Source organism: Nerophis lumbriciformis, linkage group LG35 (assembly GCF_033978685.3).
Source record: "Nerophis lumbriciformis linkage group LG35, RoL_Nlum_v2.1, whole genome shotgun sequence".
Taxonomy (NCBI): Eukaryota; Metazoa; Chordata; class Actinopteri; order Syngnathiformes; family Syngnathidae; genus Nerophis; species Nerophis lumbriciformis.
The window spans coordinates 21,183,657-21,211,056 of record NC_084582.2 but is presented as its reverse complement, the minus strand read 5'-3'; the positions used below and the strand labels follow the sequence as shown (position 1 = coordinate 21,211,056).

Sequence of the window (27,400 nt, the reverse complement as noted above, 5' to 3'; positions counted from 1 at the left end):
GAAAGGATCCAGTTGTCAGGACATTACAACTACTCCAAGCATTAACTGTTATTCTCGGGACACATACAAAAAATGTTGTAACAAGAAGACGCAACCTGTACATAATCACAACATAAAAAGCACAGAACAGCTCCATTTCAAAAAGAGAGGTAAAACAAAAGTAGTGAACATAAGGAAACAATTATAAATATATACCGTGATAACGTCGGACAAACAGAAATGCACAAAGCCATGTTTGTTTACAGTGGAAGTCTACTGCTTTTTCAGCACCTGCAGTAAAGTGAACTCGCCCAAAAGATGGCGCCATAGCACAAACAATAACACGTCTTTCCTATTGCGGTATATGGTGGGCATGTCCAAAGTAAAGTATTCTGATTTAAGGTGTGATGCATGAAAATTCAAGTCGTAATCGCATTGTTTTTTTCAGGGTCCATGTACACAGTAATATTGTAATCCAAATGTTGATCAGATTAAATAAATGTGGCCCATGTACCCGTGGCTACGTGGAAATTGTCTCTTGTCTTCTGTAGGTGATTCTAAAATGTGCTGAAACCTGTTAAAAGTTAAAGTTAAAGTACCAATAATTGTCACACACACACTAGGTGTGGCGAAATTATTCTCTGCATTTGACCCATCACCCTTGATCACCCCCTGGGAGGTGAGGGGAGCAGTGAGCAGCAGCGGTGGCCGCGCCCGGGAATCATTTTTCGTGATTTAACCCCCAACCCTTGATGCTGAATGTCAAGCAGGGAGGCAATGGGTCCCATTTTTATAGTCTTTGGTATGGACAACAAGTCTAAAATCCCTGCTGTGTCTATTTTGGGAGAAATTTTACCTGTAGACATACATTTTATGTCCAGAACTATGAAATACATGCCAATGTTGTCAGCATTAAAGGGGCCCTTTAAGTGTGCGTTCACACATTCAGTTTCAAATCATCTCTAGTCCTTTTGCTCACACTGCATTTGGTCAAGTGTGACCGCTGTCCACCAAACCCAGGACTGCAACAAACAGGTGGACCAAGATTGCCTGAAAGAAGGATCTCAGTTCTCAAATGCGAGTGCACTCTAATGCTGAGTGAAGCAATAGTGAACGCCGACTATAAAAAGGCGCTACAACAGTGGAAAAGCAGAAAGCACAGTATAATCATGAAAAAATAAGAGTAAAATGTAAAGGCTGGTGTATACTCTCGCGTCGCGTAGCTTGCGTAGCCCTACGTGCACCTCCCAAAAATCCAGGGACGCAAGCTACGCAACGCGAGAGTATATTTCAGGCTTAAGTCTATAAAAGTGTAAACATTAGGGCAGTCTTTCACTAAGGATTTTCACAGTAAAATCTTCTCATTGTCGACAACCAGTCGAATCTATAGCTTTGTCTTTTTTTCAAGAGCAAAGTTAATGGGGATGGATCCCCACAAATAGATTGTGATTATTTGTAGTAACATATGTGTAACATAGAGAGTCACATAAATGCAAATATAGCCCCACAAAAAGGAGGTACAAGTAGGAGATAAATGGTAATATGACCTTCCCAAAGTTAACAAAGTCAACCTTAAAAAGTAATATATTAAAGTAAAGTATTTCATTGGAGAGAACAAAACACAGATTTCATTTGCGCCTTGTTCCACATCAACATGGTAGAGATTGGATGGTTTTTACTCATAGAGCACTTTACAGTATATTGTGCCATAAGATGCAGAGTCGATTGGACTACGTATAAGTGTGCCCTGATTTTATAAATGATATACACGTCATCTATATTGAGGAACAGAGGTGTTATGTGCCAGTCATCTCTGGTTGCTTTTTCTGGCTTGGACAAAATTTGCATGACAGCCAATAAATGTGTTTTTAACGTGTTTTTTTTTTTTTAACAGACATTTTATTTGAACTCCATTTGCGTAAGTTTACGTTTTTTTCATGTCCAAATAATCTCAACATTTTAAATAGAAATGTCATTTGACTGTCACATGTTATGTTGACATAAGCAGTTGACCATGTATGTCGACGTCAACTTGAAAATGGTAGTAGTTTACGATGTTATTTTTATTCCTAAAAAGTGCCTGTTTAAGTGTTTATTCATGTATTCGTTTTAAGGATCCAGGGATGCATCAGCAACCAATCAATATCAGTTAATTTATGTAGAAAAAGTTGAATCAGCCAATGCCAATTAATGGTTTTCAAAAAGAGTCGGTCCCCTGTGGCGGATACTTGGATTTTTTTTTTTTCTGGCTGACACAGGCAGCTATCAGCTAACTGTATTTTTATACACAGTGTGGAGTCACTCCTCTAAGTTAATAATGACCTCCATTGCAGCAAATAAAGAGATAGTGGCCAGAAATCACCGTAGTCTGAGTGCCCACAGCCTTGCCCATCCCATCAATCACGACAGGCATCCTTTGGGCTCCTTGAAGGGCTGCCACTGTCCTCAGAATTTGTCGATAGACCAGAGTGACCTGTTGTTAAAGTCCCAAATAGATAGACATTTTCAATGTCTTCAACGGAAAGAATCGGCAGGCATCAGACCCTCCACTTCTCCCACTAGTCTATTGTGTATCCAACAGCAAATGGTCCGTCAGGACAGGCAGGTTACCCCGAACCTGAGCTTCTCGTTGAGAAGATCTTGTCAATTGCGTTGAGAGACCAGTTCATCAATTCCATGTTATAGATTTCAGTGAACAGTGCAAAAGAAAGGCTCACCATAAATACATTAAGAAAATTACAGTTAATACATGTGATTGGTATCGACTGATCTCATTCATAGATTATCGTATCCTAATTCCCTAGTTTGTTTACTTTCACGAGTCTACATCGCTGTTACCTGCAGTGATTAGTCTGTCCGATTCGTTTTTTCCACGTAACCATTACATGTGTTTTTTATGTAACTGCAATGTCAAAAGAAATATGTAATTTTGTACTCTTTTAAATCTTGTATCTTCGTATTATTACAGGGACAGTGCACTGACTGAGCGGGGAATAATATATTTAATATTTTTGTCCATATTGTGACCTTATGAAAAAATCCTGTATCTTAACACCGAAAAATTAACACACATCTCCAATCTTTCCTTCCTCTAGAAATGATATGTTTCATTCCATTACAAGTGTAATTTGTATTTAAAAACTAAGCAAGTCTTTGTAAGTCATTTATTCCCATCAACGGATGCAGCGCCAACAGGATATTTTTTACTTTAAATTAAATGAATTTTTTTAAAGAAATGTTATTAAATTATACATAAAACAGCTTTCATTCCAGCTTAATGTTATTAGTAGCTTTTTTTGTTGGTCTTTTTTCTGTTTTTACCATATTCACTGTTGGGCTTTTTTTAGTTTTAATGTTAAGTTGTATTTTTAGAGTGATTTAGACAGGCTAATCTCTATGTAAGGGAAATAATTTTTTCAAAGCTACAAATGCACCAAGATGCAGAAATACATGTGTGTATCATAGTATCATTGCTAATATGATGATACAATCGTGCCATGCCGCATGAATTTGACAACATCTGGAAAAGTTGAAGTTAATTCAAGCTGCAGTTTTTAATATATTTTCTATGACCAATTTTTATATTTCCTGTGAAACTGGAATATACATTTTTTTTTTAAACTCTGCAACACTCTCAACCTTCCAGAAATGTCTCCAAACTCATGTCTTTATTTTCCTACTCGTCAATCAAGCAAGTATTTAGAAAAGCACTGTATGATAGTAATGTGTTATTAGAATTATAGTGATAATGTTTTATATAATTTTGAAACACTGCTTGTGTGCTCCAGGGAGCTGACACCTATTGAAGAAGCCTCACATTTGAATCAGAAGCTAAAAGCCAATTATGAGGCTCGCCTGGCAAGACTCACACCTGGTCAAGCCTATCAGAAGACTTCTTTAGTAAGTGTGTGTGTGTGTGTTTGTGTGTGTGCGCGCATTAAACGTGGACGAACAAGGACGAAATTTAGATTTCAGATATGAGGGGGACACAATTGGATGAGTATGGGTGGCATGGCTTGCAGGGATTAAATGCATATTTTGGACTACATGGGAAACTATTGATTTTATGTAAAAAATAACAATCAACAGTGTTAAAAGAATAATATTGCATGATGATTTATTTCAATTCTATTATGCAAAACCAACTTTTCTTGCCTATTGGTACCTCTTTTTGTGTATTTGAGATCTGCATAAGTCCCGAACATTTGAAAGCAAACCATGTAGGCATTGCGGAGATACTTAGAAAATAATCTTGCCTTCGAAATGTGCACAATTGGTGACGTCCCAATTTGGGAAAACTGTCAGCGGATTGTTGTAGTCCGATGATGTAGTCAATATGCTCCTTTTTGTTTCCTTTATGGTTTTGTTGTGGGGCAGACTGGCTCGTACATGCACATGCATCCTCCGCTGTTGCCATTTCTAATACAAATTAGCGTGTAGTTCTAACCCTTGGGTCGGCAACCCAAAATGTTGAAAGAGCCATATTGGACAAAACAATCTGTCTGGAGCCGCAAATACTGATAAGAATCATGATTAATCTGAAAATCGATGTTTTTTTTACACCTATAATTTCCGGTGGAAATTGTTACGGTGCAGCAACGTGTTGAATTGACGTTGATAACGGCTAGAAAGCTAATTATTTATTTCTCACGAGACCACCAGCATGTTTAGCAACAGCGCAGCATCATGATAGCCATATGCCTGCCGTACGTGTACGTTTACATATTTGTGCATGTCGAAAACATGTTTCAACGTCGACTGAAGATTTGAGCTTAATGGAGAAAAGTCAATGCGTTTGGTAAACAACTTATTAACACTATTTTTTGAATTGCTGGTGATTCTAGAATACCACTTTTGTGAGAAATCAATTGTTCCCTACACACATAGCGAATCAAAATGTCAAGCGGAACTGTTTTGTCTAACAATATTTACCACTCAAGTTGTTGGTTCTCATAGAGCTGTGTTAGCTGGTTAAGGTAGCAACTTTATCAACTTCATACTGAAACAAATTTTTCCACTGCTGAAAAAGTATAAATATACGGTAAAGCACAAATATTTGACCTAAATAGTTATGTTTATCTCATTGTGTGTATGTCGTGTGTTCTTGTGAAAACAGCCAAGGGAAAACAGCTCATTTGGGATTGTTTCCATGGTATCAAGAAGTGTATCAGTATCAATTCAGTACACAGCAGTATCACCGATACCAATACCTTTCCTTGAACATTTTCATTTTGCAGTTAATTTGTTGTTTGCCATTTTAATCATAAGAAAACACAAGAAATAAACTTATTTGTGAACACTGTACAGTAATGAGGTAGAAAAAAAACCGATGTAACAATATCAACAAAATAATAAATATTTTTCTCTTATTCCATACAATTGTTAGCGTAAAAAGTAATCAGTGCAAAACAAGCTTAAGTAAGCTTCAAATAATTTTCAAAGTATAATATTGGCTCCCATTATATTTTTATAGTGCTTGTCTCGAGTGACTCAAAGCGCTTTACATAGCGAAACCCATTATCTAAGTTAGATTTAAACCAGTGTGGGTGGCACTGGGAGCAGGTGGGTAAAGTATCTTGCCCAAGGACACAACAGCAGTGACTAAGATGGTGGAAGCGTGTATCAAACACGATTTCCTAGACGTTTTATCTAGCTTAGCCCAGGGTCATCTATTAGAGACCCCAGCCTTAGAATGAAACTTTTTTTTTTCTTTATTGCTCATTATGTTTTGTGTTCTTGTTTATTCTGGGAGTAGTTCTGTTCAGTTCTATTTCACCTAATCTGTTGGTACATTTACAAGTAAATACACTTGGCTAGTGACAAAGCAAAATTAGTTTCGTCAAATGTTAAAGGGCTGTCAAACCCACTTAAAACATTGTAAAATCTTATTGAAGGTAAGGACATAGCAAGCACCCATTCGTATTTACACTTGACTGACAAGGAGCATGTACAACTAAAAAGAATGTGCTTCACTAATTTGTTTTTTTATTCATATAAATCAGGACATAGGAGAGGAGTTACTACCCCCAACTCAAATAATTTTGAAAAAGTTTTGGAATTTGGTGATATGGAGGGTAGATTTATTTTAGTAAAGGAAAAGATAGATGGGAATTCAATTACCTTATTGAACGTCTATGCAACCCCCTGGAGTGATGTTAGTTTCTTCAAAAAAAAAATCACCAATATTATGGTAAAGAAACAGAAGTTATTTTGATCTATGGTGGGGATTTAAATATGTATCTTCAGACAAAATTGAACTCATCTAGTAGAAAAACTCATGACACTAAGTCCCTATATAAGAAAGTAAACACACTTTTTGAGGAAGTAGTAACTGACATATGGCGAGACCTTTTACCTGACAGAAGGGATTATACTTACCGTATTTTTCAGAGTATAAGTCGCTCCGGTGTATAAGTCGCACCGGCCGAAAATGCATAATAAAGAAGGAAAAAAACATATATAAGTCGCACTGGAGTATAAGTCACATTTTTGGGGGAAATGTATTTGATCAAACCCAACACCAAGAATAGACATTTGAAAGGCACTTTAAAATAAATAAAGAATAGTGAACAACAGGCTGAATAAGTGTACGTTATATGACGCATAAATAACCAACTGAGAACGTGCCTGGTATGTTAACGTAACATATTATGGTAAGAGTCATTCAAATAACTATAATATATAGAGCATGCTATACGTTTACCAAACAATCTGTCACTCCTAATCGCTAAATCCGATGAAATCTTATACGTCTAGTCTCTTACGTGAATGAGCTAAATAATATTATTTGATATTTTACGGTAATGAGTTAATAAGTTCACACATAAGTCGCTCCTGAGTATAAGTCGCACCCCCGGCCAAATTATGAAAAAAACTGCGACTTATAGTCCGAAAAATACGGTACTATTCTGCTCCCTACTCTCTTTATACAAGAATAGATTATTTTCTAACATTTGGGAAGGTTAAAGACAAAATACCGTATTTTCCGGACCGTAGGGCGCACCAGATTATAGGGCGCACTGCAGATGAGCGGGTCTATTCAGGTCTATTTTCATACAAAAGGCGCACCGGATATAGGGCGCATTAAAAGGGTCATATTGTTTTTTGTTTTTTTTCTAAGTTTAAAGCATTTCCTTGTGGTCTACATAACATGTAATGGTGGTTCTTTGGTCAAAATGTTGCATAGATTATGTTTTACAGATCATCTTCAAGCCGCTTTCTGACAGTCGCTTCACGATGCGCCGTTTTGTGGGTGGTTTTATTTACGTGGCTCACCTTCGACAGCGTCTTTTCCCCGTCCTCTTTGTTGTAGCGGTGTGGCGTGCAAGGACGGGAGTGGAAGAAGTGTCAAAAGATGGAGCTAACTGTTTTAATGACATTCAGACTTTACTTAAATCAATAACGGAGCAGCATCTCCTCATCCGTGGCTCACTAGTGCAATAACAACGCCGGAAATGTGTCCCGTGGAAAACCGTTCGACCGGAACTCTCTAATAAATAAAGTTCCTTGGGTTTTAGGTATGTTTTAGCGCTTTCATGGCGAGTTTACTGACAGATATAAGTAAGAACTTTACACTACTTTATATTAGAAATGGCAACAGCGGAGGATGAATGTCCCATAACAAGAAGTAGGAGAAAAAGAAGAAGCTTATTAACTACGGGGTCGGCACGGACTACAAAGGAGAACGCGTGCAAATTTTCAGGACTTATGCAGATCCCAAATACAGATCAGCAGGTACCAGAAGGTAAGAAAAGTTTATTTTGCATAATATTGCGAAACAGAACGCCAGATAATATGTCTTACCTTATACACACACTATAATAATACTTGCACTATAATAATACTCGTATGTTGAAGCACAGTACAATCCATCAAGCAGTGCGGCTTCATAGCTTACCAAAGTCGTACTAAAACATTTTGAGAGATTTTTGAACGCCGTGTGTAATGTTCTATATTTTCAATGGAACATATAACATTTTTAGTGTTGTTTACTTGAGTCATATTGCAGTCTACACATATCTCTTATGCGTGACTGCCATCATATTGCAGTCTACACGTATGTCTTATGTGTGACTGCCATCTACTGGTCACACTTATCATTTCACCATGTACCAAATAAAATAGCTTCGAGGTCGGTAAGTACAACCAAAATTATTCCGGACATTAGGCGCACCGGGTTATAAGGCGCACTGTCGAGTTTTGAGAAAATGAAAGGATTTTAAGTGCGCCTTATAGTCCAAAAAATACGGTGTATACTTGTGAAATTGGGACTATAGATCTAAGTGACCATCCACCAACATACTTGTCTGTTGATTTTAATTTGCGTGCAAAAAATAATACATGGAAACTAAATTCAAGTTTGTTGTTGAATGACCTGTCCTTTTAAGGCAGTGGTCCCCAACCACCGGTCCGGGGACCGGTACCGGTCCGTGACGCATTTGCTACCGGACCGCACAGAAACAGTAATTAATTTATAAACTACTAACTTTGGCCTGTCCCACTAAACAGACCAATAAGCTTGTTAATAGATGGTTAGTACAATTCCTTTGTTAGAGTACATTAATGCACATTAATGGACAAATCAAATGTTAATGTGCCAGATTGTAGCCAAAGGCCAATTTTTCTTGCTAATTTTTTTTGCTGTTTTTATCTGCCACATGTAGGAAGGCGGTCCCTGAAAATAATGCATACATTAACCGGTCCCTGGTGGAAAAAAGGTTGGGGACCACTGCTTTAAGGCACAAATAAAATCTGAAATCAGTCTCTTTTTAGAGTTCTTCTTTTTTTTTTTTTTTTTTTTTTTTTTGTCCTTTTCATCTACTCAGGCACATCATATTGTTGATGTAGATTCCCATATTTTCTGTACAGATTTAATTTACAAAAGAGAATTGTGGGATACTTCTCTTGTTGCCTTTTTTCTATTTAACTTTATTAAATGGATTTATAATAATGTTTGGCGCAGCTGGACCGGAGCAGGAGGGGATAGAAAGAAGAAAACAAATGTACAAAGAGAGGGAAATTGCGGGGACAAGAGTGGGATAAGACAGAAAAACAACAGAACAACATCAGGTTCTTAGAGTTCAGTGAAACTGGAGCGGTCTCACCTCCCATGTTATTGGACCCATTGAAGGCTGTTTTTAGAGGAAAATTGTAGCAATATCTTCATATAAGAAAAAAGTAAGAACAAAAAAATCAGATGATTTAAAAAACAAGCTAAATAAATTAGAAATATAACATAAATTAGATTTGGCACAGAGTACATTAAAGAGGAACTGCACTTTTTTTTTAAATGTTGCCTATAGTTCACAAATATTATGAATGACAAGAAAACAAAACGTTTTTGTTTTTTTTGCATTCTAACATGTACAAATCGGCTCGTTCTAGGTAGCTAGCAATGCAGCTAATCGGAGCATTCAATTCCACCTCTAAATTACTTTAAAAATGCATTCAAAAACCGTCACTAATACTTAATTTATGTTTCGTAACGTGTATTATAACCAAGCAACATTGTTATTGTAAGAGCGAACACTGAGGAACTATTTTTCTATTGTTGTAACACGTCGGCATGCTACGGTATTCGCCGTAAAAGCGAACTACTGCAAGAGATAAACTAGCTTCTATGTGAGCACGAAATGCGTTTGAGTTTGTATTGCACAAAATTGCGATTGGACACCAATCTGTACTAACTGAAAATCATGAACAATCATTTTAAAGTATTAGCCCACATTTCATGTTTTGTTTGTACACAGCGAGCCAGACAGCGTATGTACTGTAGTTGTACTAACACACGTGACGTGCTGCATGTATCATGATCGATATTAAAGTATTATTCCCTCAATGGACGGTTGTCTTTTGGTTCAGGATGTTCTTTTTGGATTATTTGGGTCAGCACTAACCTGACTCTCGCCAGACCCTTGTAGTTCGCTGAGCTCCACACAAGGGTCTGGGCTCAAGGGCAATACAAACTCCTTCAAGATAACAAAAATGAACCAATCAAGATTGTCGGGCGAGATTTCATAGACGTGACGTAGCGCCGAAGCGACTGTTTGATTCAGACAACAATGGCGGCACGTAGCGAGGAGTCGTGTGCTGACATTGATTCTGCAAATTTTTTTGTCACAAACGACATCGATCGTGTACTGACATTGCTATCCAATATGTTGGCTCTTCTGTTTTGGATTTCACAGCGTCGCTCTCATCAGCGTCACGGGTTGATTTCAATGTGAGTGGTTGAAGTAGCACGTCATTCAAGAAAACAGACAAGTGGTTTATCCAATCACATGCAATGATTTTTTTTGACAAGGCCCTGCCTTCTGAAATACATCTCCTATTGAGAAGTCCCAGATCCTTGTGTGGAGCTCAGCGAACTACAAGGATCTGGCAAGAGTCAGGTTAGGTCAGCACTCCATTTATGACAGAATAGCTTGTCTCCAAATTCCACATATGCAGCTTCGTGTCATGCCGACCTCACTCTCTCGGCTCCTGTCTGCTCCAACGTTTCACCTTCTTCTCCGTGCTGGCTTCTATAAACAGTAGTTCATCCTCCATTCATTCAGATTAAAAAAGACAAGGTTGTAAATCTTCATTTGTCCAAAAATTGTTGTCTTTGTTGTTTGTTACCAAGTCTGCCATGATTAGAACACACTCGACTTTGAATCCGGAAGAGGAACACAAGTTGTTGCCAGAAGTCGGACGTGCGCTGTTATGGAAATGGGAATCATTGTGCGGAAGAAATTATTAAAATGACGAAAATATGGTAAATATTGTGCATATTACATATTGTTATGAACGTGTCTGTTACTACATTATATACTGTATATATACTTGCACTGTGTATATAAAACGTTGATGGAGGGTTTTGAAGTTGTTTTAGAGGGCTTTGAAGGCTACAAAGGTTACTTCCATTAGCTGCATCTTCCAAGCGGTTTTTTATCGTCTTTAAAATTCTAAAAAAAAGACGTGTGTTCTTGTCTCTCATAATATTTGTGAACGCATTCCCCCCAAAAAGTGCAGTTCCCCTTTAAGGGAAATTAGAAATATTAGGAAAGAAATTAATAGAATAAGCAACTGCATAATATTATCGTCAGTCTACCCCAGGGCAGCTGTGGCTATGAAAGTAGCTTACCACCACCAGGTGTGAATGATGGGTTCTACATGTAAAGCGACTTTGGGTACTTAGAAAAGCGCTATATAAATCCCAGTTATTATTATTATTATTATTATCATGAGTTGATGATACATTTGTATGTATACAGTATATATATTCACTGTTACAACCAGCCCTCTAAAGGCAGCTATTAATGTCATGTTGCCCTCAATGAAAACAAGTTTGACATCCGTGCTGTAAAGTGTTCAATATGTGTATTTGGGGTTTTAATGTACTTTTTTGTTTACATTTATATTACATCTTAAAAACTGTTTATTTCAATTCCTTTTTTTTAACAGCCAGGACAGTTGTTTTTGTCTTTATTTTCTATGTCCATGAAGTCAGACTGTTGTGTTTTTTATCTAAATGTGTTTGCTATAGCGTAAAATGTCAAAGTAGACAGGCCAATGGAATCACAGTATGTCAGTACACAATGTAATGTCCATTTCTGTTGTCTCACACAGACACTGACCCTCCAACGGCAGATGATGGAGAACCTCATCATAGCCAAAGCAAGGCAAGAGGCAGTATCCTTTCAGCCCCAATTTAATGCCACATTTAAGCTTCCTAAACACTTGTCTGTTTTTTTTGCAAGACCTTGTGGGGGTGGGGGGGGTGGGGGGGGGGGGGGGGGGGGGTCCGGCTGTGTATTTTTACTAAGATGGACAGCCAGTTAACACCTAAACGTCCTCCAAAAAGCACACAAAGTTAGTTTTTCATTCTGTTTTAGTCAAGTCATTTACAAAAGGTAAACATGGTAGGCTATAGGGTACTGGGACCTGGCAGCTACACAACAGCTAAGCACGCAATAGCACACAGGCCAGACATGAAGTGTCCTTCATTGAACAATGTTGTCGACTAAAACAGCACATTTGTCAATATAAACAAGTAACAAATAATTATATTTGCATATTTCTTACACATACTAGTCTCCAAGGCAGAAGCATTTTAGAAAGTACCGAGTAACAACAGTGTCTGCATCAGTCGACATACTGCATCATGAGCTTGATTTTACGTCATGAATTATTGTACCCTATAAGTGTCGCCTAAAACAATTTCCACTCCACTTCAACTTAAAGACCGCATAAGTCCATTTGAATTGGTTTATAATTAATAGGTAAGTGTTTACATACCTACCATTATCCTCAATTGAGCATACCTTTTCCAATATTCTACAAGTATGTATAATATGTCAATCAATATCGGAATCGGCTAATACTCGAGTCTCCAATAACTGTATTTTATCGAAAGAGAAAAAGTTGTATCCGGACAGCTCTATAAAATCCCAAAAACTTTTTTTTAACAGAGAATCTATTTCTGGTGTATGTGTAGTGTTTTCAACCTATCAACATTCTTCGCTACAGACTGCCCAACAAAAGTTCCTCAAACTTAGGAAAAAGATCCTACTGGCTAATTGGACTTTTTTTTTTTTTTTTTTTTTTTAATCAACATATTTATTTTATTAAAGTGAGTTCAAGACATACAGTGCATTTTGGATGCAGTCAACATTTATATTTCCCCTCAGAAACATTCAAAAACCCAGTGTCACTGTCCTTATACAGTGTGCACAGAGAGTATTCAGACCCCTTTAAATGTTTCACTCTTTATGTCATTCCAGCCATTTGCTAACATCCATTTTATTTCTCATTCATGTACACCCCATCTTGAGAGAAAAAAATAGAAATGTTGAAATGTTTGCAAATGTATTAAAAATAAAAAAACTCAAAAATCACATGTACAAGTATTCAGACCCTTTGCTCAATACTTTGTTGATGCACCTTTGGCAGCAAGTCTTTTTGAATACGATGCCACAAGCTTGGCACACCTATCTCTTGGCAGTTTTGCCCATTCCTCTTTGCAGCACCTCTCAAGCTCTTTCAGAATGGATGGGAACCGTTGGTTTTCATCCAGGATGTTTCTGTATATTGCTGCATTTATTTTTCCCTCTATGCTGACTAGTCTCCCAGTTCCTGCTGCTGAAAACCTTCCCCACTTTTGTGGATTGTGGTGCCGCAAGCGCGTGCTGGTTAACGGGACTGACGGACTTGCCGGCTTCGTTTTTGTTTGTTGTCATGTTGGTTGGCTTATCAGGTGTCGGCCTGGGCCTGCACTTGTACCGTCGTCTGGGTGCAGCCATACAGGCATGAGAGGATGGCAGCAGTATCAGGCGATGATGTATTACTATGATACCTCAATAAGAGCTTTTTGAAATATTGGAGCAGAGGTCTTTAGTGAGAGAATAGAATTCTATCTAACTTAAGGAAAAAAAAGACATTGTGAAGCTCATTAAAAGGGGGAGGTTGTGAAGATTTCTATAAGAAAAAGATGTTTAATCAGCCAATCAAAGAGGCAAAACATTGTCCATTGTCGAGGTGGTAAGATTGCCAGGAGATCTGCTGAAAGTAGCTATATGTGGGGACGATTTGATGTTTAGACCTAAAATTTAAATTTTAACATCAACAGAAAGGAGCAAAATTGGGCAAAATGACACGCAGCTTGATGGGTCCTTGTCTTTCTTGTGAATGATAGAGATATCAGGGGGCGGCGTGGCGCGGTTGGGAGAGTGGCCGTGCCAGCAACCTGAAGGTTCCTGGTTGTGAAGGCACAGTTATTTACCACTGCGCATTGAGCAAATGGCCTCTTTGATTTCAGAGAGGGCTAAAGGAGCATTTTGTGTCTGACAATCATTCAGCAAAACTTTTTGGTATGATTCATTTACCAAAGAAATTATATAATTAACTTTTATTGTTAGGGTACTCTGGAATAAAACGACCTAAATATGTAATTTACCCTATCTGAGTCAGGGGTCAGAGAACATGACTCATCGTGTGCCTAAGTGATCTAGTTAGAAGCCAATCTGGCTTTTAGTTGGTGGGCCAGAAGGCTGTCGTGCATTGACCCACGACAGCAGAGGACAAGTTCAGCCTCTGTGGCTAGAAGGTCACGCTCCGTTTGGAATCTGAGCCTTTCTTTGTACAAGTCAGGTCAGTCGACATCAAGGTTAGCTATTGATTTTTCTAATTTCCTTTAGCAGTGGCTGTGCAACTTGTTTGCATGAGATGTGTATGCTGTATTCTACCTCCAATAACAACTTTCAGTGTCTCAATAATGAGGGGGAGGTTTCATAATTTTTTTAAATTTCGCAGAAAAAACTAACCAAATCAGCAACATATTTGCAAAATTCAAAGACTGGTTTGGAATGAACCCCTTACTTAGTCGAGATAACTATGGCCAGACAATATGCCCAACTGGTTCCAGGCTGCAGAATAATAGACTTATTCAGCACCAAGTGTGAATGACATTTAAGGCCTTGTTTGGCTCGATGGAGAGATAAAACAAAAACAAAAGTCAAACATGTGGTGTCCAAGTAAACAACAAACTCTGATTGCGACAATAGATCTTCTCCCAAGTCTACATGATGATGATATAACAAGCCAGTTAGCCTCCAGCCCATCAGTAAAGTGTGAGGGGATATCATAACATCCCAGACCTGTAGTGTTTTTTACATCCCGATACAGCCAAAGGGATTGCACATTTAAAGGGGGATTGCACTTTTTTTTAAATTTTGACTATCATTCACAGTCCTTATGTGAGACTAGTACACCTTAGTTTTTTCTTTTTTATGCTTTTTAACTCGTAAATAAACCCTAGCAAAAGTCAGCTAACAATGGATGTTTGGGACTTGCTCTATTCCGCCAATGAAGCGCTCTAAAAACATCCGAAACTCCCGTTATGGAAGATTGTCTGAAATAAGTAAACCAGATCCCCTGTTAATGCCCTTTAATTTATATTTTAACCTTGTAAAATTGTTATTTGAGTGCAATAGAAACATATGTTTTTTGTCTTGTAAAATTTTATGTTAAAATAAAGCCAATATTGACATTTTTCGTAGTTCCCTTTATTTGGAAAAGTATCAATATACATTTTGGTAGCGGTACCAAATTATTGGTATCGGGACAACCCTCATATATATATAATGTAGTAACAGGCACATTCATAATAACATGTAATATAATGTATTTTGGTCATTTTAAGCATACGGTGGCGTATTAGTTTTTACAGATGCATCACAACGTTTGCTATTCCTTCAACAACAACAACTACCACTAATGGCAGACTTCATAAGAGACCATGATTATTTTAGGACACATGATGATCCAGAACCTTGTATTTTTGAGCCTGATTGTAAGGAAGATGAGCTACAAGTTTTAGAAGCTAAGTGATAAGCAAATCCAGCAAGTAGCGCTATTGCTAAGTGCTAAACAAGAAATACATAATAAAACAATCACTTACTATACAATGTCTGCTCTCACTGGGATGCCGACTGGTACGATGTTTACATCTTCCTGTTTAGATTAAGAATCAACCATAATGCTCACACAGGTAAAAAAATAAAACACAAAGTAAACAAGCGTCTTTTCGTGTCTCTCTTGCCATCTAAGTTGAATGTCAAAGTTGACCAACTTCTCGGTTTATGGCCACAACCTTCTACTATACAAGTGAGAGGCATGATTTATAATCTACATTTAACTTTTACCAACTCAGAGGCAATGCAGCAGCTCACCGACTCAGTATGTCAATGTTTGCATAACTTAGTTACCTGTCTGTGATCATGCCGTCGCTAAAAGTAGTTCCTTGGCATTAGTGCTTATATGTTGCTAATACTTGGTTAAAATGCAGGTCATGAAATGTAAATTAAGTATTGTTGGTGTATTTTGGATGTTTTTTTTAAGAGCGCAATAGACTACTCCCATTAGCTGCATTGTTAGCCACCTCATACTTGCTGTATATTATGAATTAGAATGCATAAAAAAAGAGAAAAAAACACATGTAATCTGGTTTTACATAGGAAATGGTGAATGATAAGCAAATTCCAAAAAATACAGTACCTCTTAAAAGCATTTTCAAATTGTCAAAGAGTCTCACTCTGGCCATGTCTGCGTAACTTGATGAAAAACCGTGTTAGCATGGCTAGTGTTTCGAGTCCCTCAAACTTAGAGCAGGCTCAGGGTTTGTTGATGACACAGCTGCCAAGTCTCACGCTTTGAGCGTGACAGTCACACAATTTAACACATTCTCACGCCACACTTGACATTTCTCGAGGTGGAAGGGGAGAGTGGCGGGATATATGAGGAAGGCATGCAAACGGATAGGACTACTGGGGAGAGGAAAAAATCTACTAATCTAGAATTTAGAGTAGGGTACCATCTAGATTCACACTCCATTTCAGACTGTGCTGGATGCACACCACAAGTTTGCTTGCCAACTACCATTAAAAGTAAGAAGAAGAAGGCAGGTCTTGGCATCTTTTACTGTTTTACACACAACAGCGTTGACATTTAAATCCCACTCCACGTTCTCCTGCTTGCTAGAAGCATACCTTGAGACCTCCGATTTCAGGAGGTGGGGGGTGGGGGGGTGGGGCGGGGGGCGTGGTTAAGATATATATATAAGAAATACTTGACTTTCAGTGAATTCTAGCTATATATATATTTTTTTATTATTACATATATATATATATATATATATATATATATATATATATATATATATATATATATATATATATATATATATATATATCAATAAATAAAAGAAATACTTGAATTTCAGTGTTCATTTATTTACACATATACACACACATAACACTCATCTACTCATTGTTGAGTTAAGGGTTGAATTGTCCATCCTTGTTCTATTCTCTGTCACTATTTCAGAACACACACATTATACAAATATACATTATAAAATCAATAAGAAAATGGGAGCTCTAATTTGGGAGTCTGAATTAGGATCAGAAGTTCCTATATAAACATTGCGCACTCACGTCGCCTTTTTGTATTGATTACTGCAGCTGTGCACTGGATTCATTCACAAATACAAACTACAACTCACAAACACTTTAGAGTTAGGCTCCACCATCAGAATGTGTACTTGAACTTATAAAGATCACATGGATATTATTCAGTGAGTTGATTCACCAAAACTAACTTGTTATACAGGAGGAAAAAGCACACAGGACGTTTCAATTGTTCACAGACTGGTCGCGCTCATCAGAATGACAAGACACTTCCGGTCTGCAGGTGATAGCATTCAATTGGGAAGAAACGCCCTACTGCCCCCTATAGACCAATGTGAATACTGATAAATGTGTAATGACAGCTCCAAAAACAAATTCAAACCACAAAATAAAATAAATAAATCAACACAAAAATGTGACACATTATGGGTGGGTCACATATGCATGTACAGTAGATGGCAGTATTGTCCTGTTTAAAAGTGTCACAACATTGCTGTTTACGGCAGACGAACTGCTTTACGGTAGACAAAAACTTGACTGCTGTTGTTGTGTGCTGTTACCGCGCTGGGAGGACGTTAATGAAACTGCCTAACAATAAACCCACATAAGAAACCAAGAACTCGCCCTCGATCATTAGCTGTTTATATTGTGGGAAAGCGGACGTGTGAACAGGCTGTCAACACGTCACTCAGGTCTGCATGGAGCTGGAGGGGGCGTGGCCTCCAGCTCCGCTTGAATTTCGGGAGATTTTCGGGAGAAAATTTGTCCCGGGAGGTTTTTGGGAGAGGCGCTGAATTTCGGGAGTCCATCCATCCATCCATCTTCTTCCGCTTATCCGAGGTCGGGTCGCGGGGGCAGCAGCTTAAGCAGGGAAGCCCAGACTTCCCTCTCCCCAGCCACTTCGTCCAGTTCCTCCCGGGGGATCCCGAGGCGTTCCCAGGCCAGCCGGGAGACATAGTCTTCCCAACGTGTCCTGGGTCTTCCCCGTGGCCTCCTACCGGTCGGACGTGCCCGAAACACCTCCCGAGGGAGGCGTTCGGGTGGCATCCTGACCAGATGCCCGAACCACCTCATCTGGCTCCTCTCGATGTGGAGGAGCAGCGGCTTTACTTTGAGCTCCCCCCGGATGACAGAGCTTCTCACCCTATCTCTAAGGGAGAGCCCCGCCACCCGGCGGAGGAAACTCATTTCGGCCGCTTGTACCCGTGATCTTGTCCTTTCGGTCATGACCCAAAGCTCATGACCATAGGTGAGGATGGGAACGAAGATCGACCGGTAAATCGAGAGCTTTGCCTTCCGGCTCAGCTCCTTCTTCACCACAACGGATCGATACAGTGTCCGCATTACTGAAGACGCCGCACCGATCCGCCTGTCGATCTCACGATCCACTCTTCCCTCACTCGGGAGGGTTGGCAAGTATGGCTAGAAGACTGTAGGTCACTACCCAATTTTGTTTGCTGTTGATTAGCTGTTCCTCCTTGAGTATCCTTGTTAATGTGCACTGTTTTAAGGCTGCTATAAGTCTGTCTTTGTCCTGTATTTGTTGCAGAGTTGTGTAACATGCATTTGCCTTTTCTTTTGGCCAGTTCACACTTGAAAAATATACTCTAACATCAGTCTCAATGTTTGTGTGTGTGTGTGTGTGTGTGTTTGTGACAGAGTTACATACTTGCAAATATCAATTTAGACACCCATTCCCCCTCCAAAGCAGTGATTCTCAAAATTCTAAATTTCAAGGTATTAACTCTGAGAGTGTACAAATGGAACCAAATAGACCCATATCTGTCAGTTACAGACATTGTAAGGGTCAATTTAGACCGCTCTAAAGGAACCCACAGAGTCCCTGGAATGAGAACTACTGTAAAACGGTATTCAATCAAACAGTGGCCACAGTGCAGAGTGACCCACTGGGGATGAGGACATCAGTCTTAAGGTATAAATCGACGTTAAAACTGGCCAAAACCATGTTATAAAAAAAGGCCACATTTTTCTAATGCATCATGACACTAAATTCCCAATCTTGTCATTTTCTGAAACTTGGCAGCCCTGTGATAATTAGCTGCAAATGTTTATGGGGAATGAGAATCTCTTCTTTACCCCACCATCCAATGTTATCTGCATGCGGCCTGGGAAAAACAGCGGTTGTACAGTTTAGCCATGACCGCTCGATATGTACCGCGTACTTCAACAACCTCCGTAGCATAGTCTTCAAAAATCTGGACAGGGGACTCAAATGTGGACCTTTTTTTTTTACGTGCCTCCTTTATCAGGTCCTTAGTCTGGTAGCTATGGAGACGGATGATTACAGGCTGTGTCTACGACCCGGGTTGTGGTTTACTGATGAGTGCCCTGTGTGCACAATCCAGTTCGAGGGGACATTGAAGAGTCTTCTCGCCAAACAATTCAACACGTAGGTTAGAGAAAAAGCTTGTGTGCCTGGGTCTCTGAGTGAACTCCGGAAGGCCAATTATTTGGATGTTATTCCTGCGGCTTTCAAAGTCCTCAGCCTTCGCAGCTAGTCTAGCGTTGCTATCTGTCAAGGCTACACACCTCTCTTTCAGTGTTTGAATACACTGTTCAGTATTGTTTTCCAAAAAATCGAGACCTTGTTACTGTGATCTGAATTTTGTCCAATCTAGATTCCACAGCCACAAGAGTGTTTTTTATATTGGTGGGGGTACTAGCTGTGTAATTCTCCAGCAGGCGAGCTCTGCTAGTCAGATACGAGTTACTGCCTGACGCAGAGGCTTCTGCTTGAGCTTTCCTTTAACGCTTTTTGTAACCCAGCTCCAGCGGAAGATGGAGGAAACAAGATTACGGTTGCAGGAAGAAGCCAACAGGTAAATCAGTGTACCCTATAAATTAATTTACGGAAATTATACAAATTAGATTATGACGTTTAATTTCAACCCCTCAAATTGGCCGTGGCATATTTTACTTTGACTTTTTTCTACATACGTAGATGTTGTTGTATAATAAACAATTAGGGGATTTCTGGTGGGATAATCTTTTACTATGTTAATTTTTATTTTGCATTTTTAAAACAGTTTATCAATGTGTATGTGTGTCAGGAGATTTGCAGCCTCCGGTGCAATGACTCCAGAGGAGCAGGAGCAGCGAATTCTTTATACCAATGTTTTGGAGTACGAGCAAGACCATGTAAGTTTGATTAATTTGCTGCAATATGAACCTTCAAGGGGAAATACAGTTTACAACTAAGTATTTCACACTTTTTAATAATTTTTTCTGTATTTAGGATTGGCCCAAGCAATGGAAAGCCAACATGAGGGAGAATTCTGATGTCGCTTTAGTGACCGAATTGATTTCTTGCCTGCTCAGGTAAACAAGACAGCATGAGGTTAAAGTGGCATCTTGGGCAAAATGACCATTTCTATTCTTTGCCCCCTTGAAATGTTTTAATCTTGTAATCAAGTAATCAAGTCTTGCATACAAAGGTACTCAGGGTTTCCCCAGCTTATAAACCGAGCCCACTTTCCATTCACTTCTAGAGACACTTGGCCTCTCTTAGCATGACAAAGCTGAGCATTTATCCAATAATTGTCTAGTTTGTCTGCAGTGGAACAACTAACTCTATGTACTGAATGAATTAGAAGAAAGTCTTGCCAGCTGTTGCGAAAATAGCTGATTCTAAACAAAAGTTTAACCCATTCTAGCACATATTAGTCAATGAAATGTAAACACAAAAGTACATATTTGATTTTGACCACTTTCTAAAAATATTTTATTAATTCCCACTGCCATATAAACATATCTCAAGCAGGTCTCCAAGGTAAACAACCACTGGCATGTTAGAACAAGGTGGGTCGGTTAGGCTGGTGTGCGAAGCGGGGCTGTGCGCGTTCTGCAGCGGGAGGATCCACCACCCGAGCCGCCAGCCGCCGGAGCCAAGATGTGGGCGGCGCCCCGGCCGTACCGCAGACATTGGCACCCCCGCATTTCTCCTGACAGTAACACTCCCCCCTATAAGGTGACCCCTGGTGGATCAAGGATACAAGAGCTGGAGACCCATGAGCATTCCTCAGGACCGGACCCTTCCCAGTCGACCAGATACGGAAATCCCCGGCCCAGCCTTCTGGAGTCTAAAATGGCCTTCACCGTGTAGGCTGGGTGGGAAGAGGTGTCGAAGAAGGGCACAGCGGACTGGTGTTACCCGGCTTGAGGGTGAAAACGTGAACCACCGTATATCGCTTGATGTATGGAGGCATCTGGAGTTTGACTGCCGCAGGGCTGATGATGCTGGTGATCTTGAAGGGCCCCACAAACCTGGGAGAAAGCTTCCTGGAGAGGCCAGCCAATGGTAAGTCCTGAGACGACAGCCAGACATCTTGTCCAGGTTGATAAGTGGTAGCTGGTATCCTGTGGCAATCCGCCAGCCTTCGGTTTCCCGCCACACCTGATGAGCTAATGTGCAGATGGGATTGCAATCTCCGACTCCTGGGACAAAGGACAAAGAGGCAGCTGGTAACTGTAGCCGACTTTAAAAGGAGACATACCTGTGGCCGAGAAGAAGAGGGAATTGTGAGTGTACTCCACCCAAGGGAGGTGGGCGGACCAGGACGAAGAGTGTCGGTGGCATACACAGCGAAGTGCTGCCTCCAGATCGGGGTTAGCCAGCGCCGAAGGTCTAGGGATGATATAGGGATGATATCTTGACGAAAGGGTCCGGGTGGCCCCCAATGACTTGCAAAAAAAGCCGGCCATATTTGGTATGAAAATTGGGGTCACCTGTCCAAGACCAGGTCCAGAAAAATACCATGAATGTGGAAAACGTGCTTGACCAGTAGTTGAGCAGTTTCTAAGGATGTAGCTAGTTTAGACCAGTGTTGGGTTAGTTACTGGAAACCAGTAACTAGTTACTTTATTTCAAAAGGAACTCAGTTACTTACACCAAAAAGTAATGCGTTACTGTGAAAAGTAACTATTTAGTTACATTTTTTATTTTTTTTATGCTCCCCTTAATGCCCTTTTAGCCTTCATTTCAGTACTGTTATTGCACTGGAGAATAATACAATCTGTTGATCAACTTGACATGCATTTGCATCACTGAACTCTGCTAAGCAATGTGGTCTACATACAACACACAAAGACAAAGATATGTTTCAAAGGGCCAATTTCTTTTGGGCCAGAACAATTTGACAAAACTATTTTAAATAGCTGCAACATAACATACATTAGTAACAAACCGTATAATAACATGTCACAACATAGCTGTAAACCTGGCTTCACCCAAGGAAGGCACACATGACATGATTATATGTCATGTCACTATATACAGCACACATACTGCTATACACAAAGCCTAACCAGGCGTTTTTCTCTCTCAAGGAATTGTGAAATAAAATCATGTTTTCAGGAGATCAACACTGTACTGAAGCCCAGAATACTCTACGCATTTCCCCAGTTTTAGTTTCGAGATAAGGAAAGATTGGCCTGGCCCACGAGGATCCCTCTTTATGTTTGTGAACTTTATAGTCTATACATTTAGAGTGATGTGATAATCAAACACTCTAGAAGTCTAGAATGAAATAGTATATAAGAGAATTGACAGAGTGTGTGTACCTTCAGTGATGAATGATGAGCAGAGGCAGAGTTTTGAGTGTTTTCTTTAGCTCGCTTTCCATGTTTATGTACTCACTGTCTACTGTGTCCAGCTGCCTGAAAGTGGGTGACTCCACGGTAGACTGCATGTCTTCTAGCACATACGCTGCAATGGCTCTATCAATGTTGTCCTGGCTAGCAGTCCCTCCGTTAAAATCCAGCTGCTGTTGGAGGTGGAGGTGAAGTGTGTCTCTCTTTACTAGCTTCGTCGAAGCATGTTGCTTTTGTAGCTGTTTCAGCAGATTTGATTTGCTGTTTTGGTCAGTAGATAGGATCTTTGATCCAAGACACAATTTATATTTAACTAAAATGTTCTTTTCTTTGTGCTCGACAAAAGAAAAGTAGTGAGAATATCTCCATGTTAAGAAACTCGACTTCTCCTTCGCCATTATGTCTTGTTATTAAACACAGACACGCCGCGCCCCCACACACACCCAATTAATGAATAAATATGTGCTCTTCTAATAAAGTAATGCCACAGTGCATTTTGTATATAAAAAAAATTGTGTGTATCAGTATAAAATAATGGACCGTGACGTAATGAAAAATAAATAAATAAATGATAAATGGGTTGTACTTGTATAGCGCTTTTCTACCTTCAAGGTACTCAAAGAGCTTTGACAGTATTTCCACATTCACCCATTCACACACACATTCACACACTGATGGCGAGAGCTGCCATGCAAGGCGCTAACCAGCAGCCATCAGGAGCAAGGGGTGAAGTGTCTTGCTCAAGGACACAACGGATGTGACTAGGATGGTAGAAGGTGGGGATTGAACCCCCAGTTCAACCCTCCGAAAAGTTTGCATACATGCTTTCATTTCACCCCTTGTTACTAAGTTTATGTAACAACATACTTATTAAGTCCTTTGTCTCCTGCAGTTCTGATCATCCAGTGGTGAAGCTGCTGAAGAAACAACAATATCGCATCTACAACAGGCTTTATCCGATTGTCAGTAAAGGACTACCAACAAGTAGTGCACGAGCAGTGAGACCATCCGACAGCAGTAACAACCCCGTACATCCAGGTAGGGTTTATTGTGCCCCATCTCATTTTACACAGGAATATAATGCTATAAAACCACATCTAATGCAGGGGTTGATTGACCACTCGAAATGTGTCAATACTACCCAGTACGAATTCACGTAAATTCAGATGATACCAGTGGCGGGCCGTGCGTTTCCCACCTGTCCGACTTCAATGATTACCTCTCAAAATACCATAATTGATGTAATCGCATGACCATCGCTGGAACACATTTATGCCCTACCGGGCATTGAATCAACAGTGTACAAAACGGGTTTTTTTCTGGCTCATTTAAAAATCTATTAAAACGCATTAGCAATTAAAACATATCTTATGTGGTACTGTCAAAATTAAAATTGCAAAAAACATATTAAAAGTGAAAATATTAAATATTTGAACTCACAATTTGTAGCACCTATTCGACGCCGTATATAACCCAGTGGTACACCTTGTAGTCGGCTTATTCGAGTGGAAATGGCGGGCATTTCCCCCATTTCATTGCCAGAACAGCTGAGTAAGCTTCTGGGGTTGGCCGACATCGTCTCACAAGATGTAGTTTCTCTTTAAATATTCCTTTTGAAAATGGCCTTTGAAATATATATCTGCCATATATATCTGCCACCTAATAAACTTTTTGTTCTCCTTCTCTGCTATCCCGGTATGGCTACGGCGCAACACTTCCTGCTTCCTGCTAAATAAAAACTTGTGAATGGATACTCACTTTCGAATGACAAGTGAGTATTCAATCACAGTCTCATGGACATCAGGTTACTTACATAGGCTACTGTCAACAACTTGTGATCTGACTGGCTACCGCAGCTGTGTCTCAACTGTGTGTGTTCTCAAATTCATCCACTAACTGCCCCGATGAGTATCCAATCACAGGACACGTAAATGTCACGTTCAACCTTAGTTCCAGCTAGAAGGCATGACTGACGACTACTTGTGATCTGATTGGCTATCACAAATGTCTATCAACTCTATGTCCCTGTTCACTTACAGTGCACGGACTCCCACATTGTTGATTCTGAAGGCCTCGGGCAGATTTGGTGCAGCATGGCAACATAAGCTAGCTGAATTCTGATTGGATAGAAACTAAAACTAAAAACAACAGCACTGGAAGGAGCATAATATGACATGAAGAGAATATGAATACTTTTAGATATTTAGGAAAAGTAAATATAATTGTATCTTTAATTATGATCATGATTTCTGATTATGTTAGGACAGCAGAGAAGGCCTCGCTGGCCCTGACGGCACACCACTGGATGACACCATATTTCGATACAGTGGTTGCACATGACCTTACGTCCGACTTAAGTAGGACCTTATTATTTTAGCATTAACGCAATCTTGGAATTTTGAAACCAAAACAAAATCTATTGTAAAATGCGGAATATCACGGAAATTGACATAAATGTGAATGAAATGCTGTCATCATGAGGAGAAGGAATATTTGTACAAACTGAAAAGCTAATGCTAGCCAGGACAACACATCTCATCTGCGTGTGTTGTTGTGGACGACATCCCCGATGCAAAAAGTACAGACAAGAACTTTGAAGTGAAGACAGGATGGAAGCAGGAACTTTAGGGATACTGTTTATATTCTAAACAACCTCAAGTTGTCTCCACACTCCAAAACATAATAGTTGTCAAAAAACAGAAGCACATTTCCAGCCTTCACAATAAAAGTGATGTGGACGGCGGCATTATTATGGCCAAACTAATAATCTTGATTATTTTCATTAATATTATTTACTGTTATGTAAAATGTATTTTATTGCTCTTTCTATTTTAAACAAACAGTATGTGTACTTGGCTTTCATTTCAAAATGAAACCTAAAATAAAAATAATTAATCAATAATAAAATCAAATGTACAAAACACAAAGGGCTAACCAAAATGAATATTCCGTTGCAAAGTGTGATCATTGAGTGCAAACAAGAAAAAATAAGATTATGCACAAAAGGCTAATACTACAAGGAACACATGTACTGCTCATGGTATAATAATGATAATACCTGGGATTTATATAGCGCTTTTCTAAGTACCCAAAGTCGCTTTACATGTAGAACCCATCATTCATTCACACCTGGTGGTGGTAAGCTACTTTCATAGCCACAGCTGCCCTGGGGTAGACTGACGGAAGCGTGGCTGCAATTTGCGCCAACGGCCCCTCCGACCACCACCTATCATTCATCATTCAATTCACCGGTGTGAGTGGCACCGGGGGCAAAGGGTGAAGTGTCCCGCCCAAGGACACAACGGCAGCGATTTTTGGATGGTAAGAGGCGGGGAGCGAACCTGCAACCCTCAGGTTTCTGGCACGGTTGCTCTACCCACTACGCCATGCCGCCCCAATATATATACAGTACAGGCCAAAAGTTTGGACACACTTTTTTCATTCAATGCGTTTTTTTTAATCTTTGTACTTAACAAAAAAGGTGTAATAACTGAAAACATGTTTTTTTTCTAGTTTCTTCAAAATAACCACCCTTTGCTCTGATTACTTTTTTGTACACTCTTGGCATTCTCTCGATGAGCTTCAAGAGGTAGTCACCTGAAATGGTTTGTTTGGGTGTGCACACCAACACAGCTTTGCCGTGAAACTCGTTCGCCATACGCCTTAGTTCATCTGCGCAGGAGAAATTCCACATTTCAGAGATAGGCTCCAGCACCCCCCGCTACCCCAAAAGGGACAAGTGGTAGGAAATGGATGGATGGAAGGAACGAGCGGTGGGTTGCCTAGAGAATGGAAAGGCGTGCGGTCGTGTTCCAGGGTTAAAACGCGTGCCTGTTGGTATCCTGTGGGTAACTCTGTGGTATGGGAGGGCAACGATGTAATAATGCATTAATTTTTTTCCCTAATATTTTTGGAGCTACAAGTGACTAGTTGATCTACTGTCATCTTTTGTTCTCACTCATTCTTACTCAGTCTTAGATGAGTCCACTGTTTTTCTGTCGCCCCCTAGTGGTTGGCTCACTGTCTGTTGTTAAACTGTTTGCTCTGATATGCAGCGGAGCCTGCATTTTAAATGTTAATATCGCCGACAATCACAATACTATGTGTCTGCAGACCCGGAGGCTGCCCGTTCAGACCTCTAATGTTTTTTGGACAGTGCCACCTACTTGTTGACTGTGAAATTGCAACTTCACAATAGCACTCCACATAAAACACCAAGATCTATTTGTTTGTAAAGCTTGGAACTTTTTTTATTGTTATTTATTTTTTATACTTTTATTCTTCTTTGTTTACCATTTTTGATTAAAATTACCTCATGGAAAGCAAACACAATGGAAAGGGTATACTATAACATAGGAGCTAGGAAACAAGGCAAGTTTCCCATCCATCCATTTTCTACCGCTTATTCCCTTTGGGGTCGCGGGGGGCGCTGGAGCCTATCTCAGCTACAATCGGGCGGAAGGCGGGGTACACCCTAGACAAGTCGCCACCTCATCGCAGGGCCAACACAGATAGACAGACAACATTCACACTCACATCCACACACTAGGGCCAATTTAGTGTTGCAAGTTTATTAATCGATTTACATTGTTACATTGTTGACTGATGCCCACGTATACTTTCGCAAGAAATTTACACTTTACCATGAGCATACCAATCCCACACTCATTCCCACATGTTTGGCGTGGCAAGCCCTAAAATAAACATGGACATCACAGGCAATAGTCAAGTATTTTTCCACACAAATCATGTATTTATACTTACTGGAATATCATGCCCTGTCGTCTCTGTCCAGAGACCAGGATCAATTTGCTGAGCAATTTGTCTACTGTGGTGGCTTCAACACAGAATAACATGAGTGGGTG

The 27,400-nt window shown here is 39.8% G+C and overlaps 1 protein-coding gene across 2 annotated transcripts in view; it reads left to right on the top strand.

Annotated features, from left to right (window-relative positions):
- vps9d1 (VPS9 domain containing 1) overlaps window positions 1–27,400 on the top strand; it is an 83,844-nt gene that overhangs the window by 23,647 nt on the left and 32,797 nt on the right. For both annotated transcript variants that reach the window (XM_061927986.1, XM_061927985.1), the window contains exons 5-10: window positions 3,768–3,879; window positions 11,590–11,652; window positions 19,713–19,765; window positions 19,997–20,084; window positions 20,182–20,264; window positions 23,428–23,573. In XM_061927986.1, coding sequence (XP_061783970.1) covers window positions 3,768–3,879; window positions 11,590–11,652; window positions 19,713–19,765; window positions 19,997–20,084; window positions 20,182–20,264; window positions 23,428–23,573 — 545 coding nt within the window. The remainder of the gene's footprint in view (window positions 1–3,767; window positions 3,880–11,589; window positions 11,653–19,712; window positions 19,766–19,996; window positions 20,085–20,181; window positions 20,265–23,427; window positions 23,574–27,400) is intronic.